The sequence below is a fragment of the Trametes versicolor genome, assembly GCF_000271585.1.
Source record: "Trametes versicolor FP-101664 SS1 unplaced genomic scaffold TRAVEscaffold_8, whole genome shotgun sequence".
NCBI classification, from domain to species: domain Eukaryota; kingdom Fungi; phylum Basidiomycota; class Agaricomycetes; order Polyporales; family Polyporaceae; genus Trametes; species Trametes versicolor.
The window spans coordinates 2,376,807-2,381,476 of NW_007360328.1; the positions used below are offsets into that span (position 1 = coordinate 2,376,807).

General features: G+C 54.1%; 1 protein-coding gene across 1 annotated transcript; it reads right to left on the reverse strand.

Annotated features, from left to right (window-relative positions):
* Positions 1 to 396: 396 nt before the first annotated feature.
* Positions 397 to 1,001, reverse strand: TRAVEDRAFT_49796 (uncharacterized protein; the record flags this gene model as incomplete). Its single annotated transcript, XM_008042157.1, has 2 exons — positions 397 to 597; positions 648 to 1,001. The coding sequence occupies 2 exons, from the start codon at positions 999 to 1,001 to the stop codon at positions 397 to 399; spliced, it is 555 nt and encodes a 184-aa protein (XP_008040348.1).
* Positions 1,002 to 4,670: the final 3,669 nt, after the last annotated feature.

The window sequence follows — 4,670 nt, forward strand, 5'->3', positions numbered from 1 at the left end:
GAGGATTTGGGCATTTGGATTCAGGATCGGCGTAGATAGATCGACAGGAGTATCGAACGATCGATAACTGATCCTCTCGGACAGGTGAGCGTCACTAGAGAGTCGGCGGAGCAGAGCGTCGTAGAGGGCAGGTGAAAGGGGTGTGGATTGGGAGAGATCGGGAACGACCGCCTCGTCGGCTGGAAGTCCGAGATCTGCAAGTGTGGGGGCGGGGTTCCTCGAATCGCCGTTGAAGGTTTGCTCGAGACAGGGCGCGAGCTCCTGGAGTATCTCCGTAAGAAGATGTGTGTCGGCCAGGTTTCTCAGATTATTCGCCATGCAGAACGATCGGAACATGGTGTGCTCCATCTCGCCTGTTCGATGTGTGAGTTTCGAATGCATATGAAAGAGCTCATGTCACACACTTGGCCGAAAGTTTTTGCTCGCACGTCGGAGCAGCCCTATAAACCGTTCGAACGGGAAGGACCAATACGCATGTGTGGGGCCAAAGGTTCGCCACTGATCAGCACTGAGGGAGCAGGCGCGCTTCTTAGGCGGTCGGGGACCCGGAGAGTTGTCTTGGGAAGTGGCAGCGAGTGCTACCGTGCCCTCAGACTTCTGACGTGTTTGTAAGAAGTGATTCATCGATAGGGAAAACTCTTACTCACTTTCAGAATCGCCTCCGCGAGCTGCTGCTTTGTGAGGGTTCCGGGGGATCCCAATCCTTCGGCATCGTAAACCGCTCGCAAAAGCCGAAGGTTCAGTTTCCTCTTCAACGCGGCCGGCGTAGCGCTGGTAGCAACCTTGTTCCACGCGAAGGAAAGCTCTTCTACGGTGACTGAATCAGGTTCAATGTCGGCGCTGGGCTCATCTTCTGAGGTGGTAGTGACGCCCATTCCCATATATCGACGGTTAGCGTTCACCCCAGGTGCAGGGGGACTACTCGGTGCCGGAAGCATCCCGAACGGGTATATGTTGTCGCGGTTGTGACGGATGGGGGAAGGGAGGTTCCAGTGAACCATAAGAACGGCTCCCGCTGGGACATAAGTGACTCCTCCATGTCTGGGCCTCCAAGGGCTGCACCTGTTGATCTGAGACGCATCGAGGTAGCTCTCGATCCCGGGTTGCAAGAGAAGATCCCCAATCCAAGAGACAAGTCTGCGATGAGGGTACGCACGGATGGGACAGTGATCTAGGTATTCGACCGGGGAGCGCCCAGTGTGTCGATTGCGGAGTCGCACGAGACGAGGGAGTTCGTCAGTCTCGAAGCTGTGATGGGCATATCCACGACCGCGAGGGAGGTGTAGTGTGTTGAGGGGATTTTCCAGATCAAGGTGGCAGTGTCTCCGGGCCGTCGCGAGGTCGGCGGGCGACCGAGCCAAGATTATTTCCACGTGCAGAGCATGCAATTTGTGTCCACTTTGGCCGCTGAGAAGCCTGACGATGATCCTGAGAGTACATAGAGCGATATCGCACCCAGGGAATGATGAACGGTGCATAATGTTCAGCACTACAGCGAGAAACACTGCGAAGCCGACAACTGGGAGATTCTGGACAGCGGGTTCGCGAAAGTGATCTGGAGGATAAAGAAGTGGATCAGACGGTGAAGCGTGGCCAGTTTCAGGACTTACTTACTGGTGTCATAAGCAACGGGCAGAGTACTTGATGGTTGTCCAGGGGCTGAACGCGTAAGGAGATATTGTTGTCTCGACCACCCCTCCATCCTAAGTTCGAGGCTAAGGAGTTAGAGAGAGATAGCAGATGTTGGCTTCAATGACAGCGGTGGGCAGATGGCTAAATTTTGACTGAGTAAAGCAGAGAGAAGTCGGCGATGCTGAGTTGTGCTGTCTTTTATGGCGGCTTGGGACATATGAATAACGCGACGCACATGACATTTCATGAGCGGCGGTGTGGGACAATAAGCTCGATCGGTTGATCAATCGGACAGTTCACCACGGAGCCGAAAATTCTCCGCGTTATCGAACGCTTCACCGTAGGTCTTGGTCCGACTCAGAGTAGTCGACTTCCAGCGCGGCGAACGTGAGACGATCATTCCTGCGCTCGCGAACCCGCGAAGTTGCCCGCGACGACATACACAATCACGGCCGCCGGGGGTTGGTGATGCATGCCGGCAAGGGGTTTCCATCAGATAGTAGACAGATGAAGGTTGAGTGGGTCGTCGACGAATTCTTGGAGAGCGGCTGAGCAAGGACGAGCAACGCGGCGAGGACAGTACTCAGTACTCAGTACTCAGTGGTGACTTCAACGCGAAGAAAGCGTGAGCGGTTCCGGGGTCGCGACACACAAGTGGACTCCGAACACTCCCGTGTGGCGTTTAAGTTTAAGTCCCCGAGCGATGAAGACATGAGTATAGGGACTTGTCACTATCTATCATAACAGTGATGCTTCTAAGTAGTGCGACGGTACGTGGTGTTCCATCCCAGACCAGCTGCCGAGAAATTCGACTTCTTCCGTTCGGCGTCCTCCGATTCCGGCAGTTTTGCTCCCTCGACGCTTACCTTCCCTTGAATAACCAGAACCGCACGACGTGGGTTGGTGCTTGTCCCCCGTTGGTACAGGCTAGTAGCGCATACACGCGTTAGTGTGGTATCGCTCGAACTTTGAGAACGAACGTAATCACTGCGCTGGGCGCGCGCCCAGCATCACTGGAAAACGTTTTTCGATGATTCACCAGGGCCGTCCTCGTTATCTTCCGCCCTTTCGAAGTACGTGCACCTGGCCTGGAGAGAATATAAGGATACGGCTAGTACTTGCGGTTCGCGTTGGTCACCGACTGCGACACCTTCAAGATAGTGATTAAATCACAGCCGCAGCGGCGCGAGGCCCCCACAGGACTTTGCGGGCACTTTGCAAGGACGCAGAGACTAAACTTACCCGTGCGCGAGCGAAGAAGAAGTGCCATCCTTTTCTCTGCCTGCAATCCTAGAACTGCTTGCCCTTGTTGGCGGACTCTTTCGCCATGCTGCTAAGGACCCTCCCCGGCCGCGGCCGCACCGAGCTCGCGCCTCAAGTACTTACGCCTCTAGATCCACACGACGCAGCCCCTACACTTCGGCCTTGCCCCGAGTGTGTGAGAAGGGCTCCCTCACTGCGACTAGCTTTTCGAATTCGATCTTCGTCCGCATGAACATCTCCTTGTAGCGTTCAATACTTTCCACGAGAACCTCGTTCTTCGACTTGACACCCCAGCATATATCCACCATCCGCATCTCAGATTAACAAGACAAGTTATCAAAATGACGCATGACATCCAGGGTGGATACCGACGTACCTCGCGCCTGAGCTCTGCCTCGCGCTGACTATGGTCGAAGTCAATACTAGCACCCTATACCGGGTCTTGATGGGACAAGATACTTGATTGCGCCTTGCATTCGTCCCGTCATATACCCGCCGTCGATAATAATTTGTATGTGGTGAGTGAGCGTGGCGTCCGTTCCTAATATGGTGTGCGACTGACCAATGCCATTCCCGTCCATGAGGATGGCCAGACATGCTTCTGTCAGAAGGGCCGGTTTGGACGTTTGGCCTTCGTCAAGCCTACCTTCGATCGGAACGAAGGCATTACCGTCTTGGATGTTTGGAACCCCCTTGTCCGCCCATTCGTTGTGCGGGAAGTGAAAGGATGTGTACCGGTGGCGAAGAACTCTTCGCCGTATTGCTTTTCTATCGTTGTGAACCAATCTGTGGCGCGTGATATGCTCGTAAAGCCCTTTTCATCCCCAGCGAAATTCCCTACATGCGCGTCAGGATGAGTTGGGGGGTATCTGCCCTGTCTCGGCGCATTAAAGCATCCGTTCTGCAAGCTTAGTGAAGATAGTGAGAGCGTGCAAGTCAATTATACGAACGGACAACGACTCCTACCCACCAGCAAATAAACGCCATGCGGGGTGGGCGGTTGGATTTCCTGTCGAGTTCATAGACGTCGGTTTCAGTGCGCGGATAAGATAGCCCACTTACGTCGAGCACCCGTTTGGGCAAAATCTTCAACTAACGCAAATCTACCTCCTACAAACTGCGGTCACTGGAGCGATTTCCTATCCCAACGGTGCTACTTACCACTTATTGGTATCTTCGACCATGCTCGAGCCATGGCGTGCTCGAGGGGCGCATCATGCAAGGCCATCGCGTTCATGATATCGTATAGAAACCCTCTCCTCTACGCAAAGATGGTCTCCTCACCACGAATAGATGTACCAGAACGGCTCAGGTCTGAAGTTCCCAAGTTGGTTGTACCGAGTGACGACGAGCGCAAGGGTAGGGGATTGACAAGGACCTGAATTGAAGTCTTGAACATTGGAAGCGGAATATCATAGGTTGGAGTGAAGCCTATACATACCATGCAATATCAGCTGTCGTTTTGAAGCCTCGTGACAGTTCTCCAGGTTGAGCTAATTCTGATACACATTTGCAGGGGCGCGACGCGAGGAGCCGCAATGCTGAATGTCAAGAGCGAATACTTGGCGCCGACATCGTTACACATGATAATGATTGGGATGTTGACGCAAGAGTGCACGTTCTGAGGGCGGGCATTTTATAGCTGCGGTCTGGTGGACGGCTTTTGACAGATGACCGCGCTGGCATCGCCACTACCATCCGGGATCACGAGCGCAGCGATAAGGAGGATAAAGAAACGCAGGCCTGCGAAGGCCGAGTCGGGTTACGCCTGACTC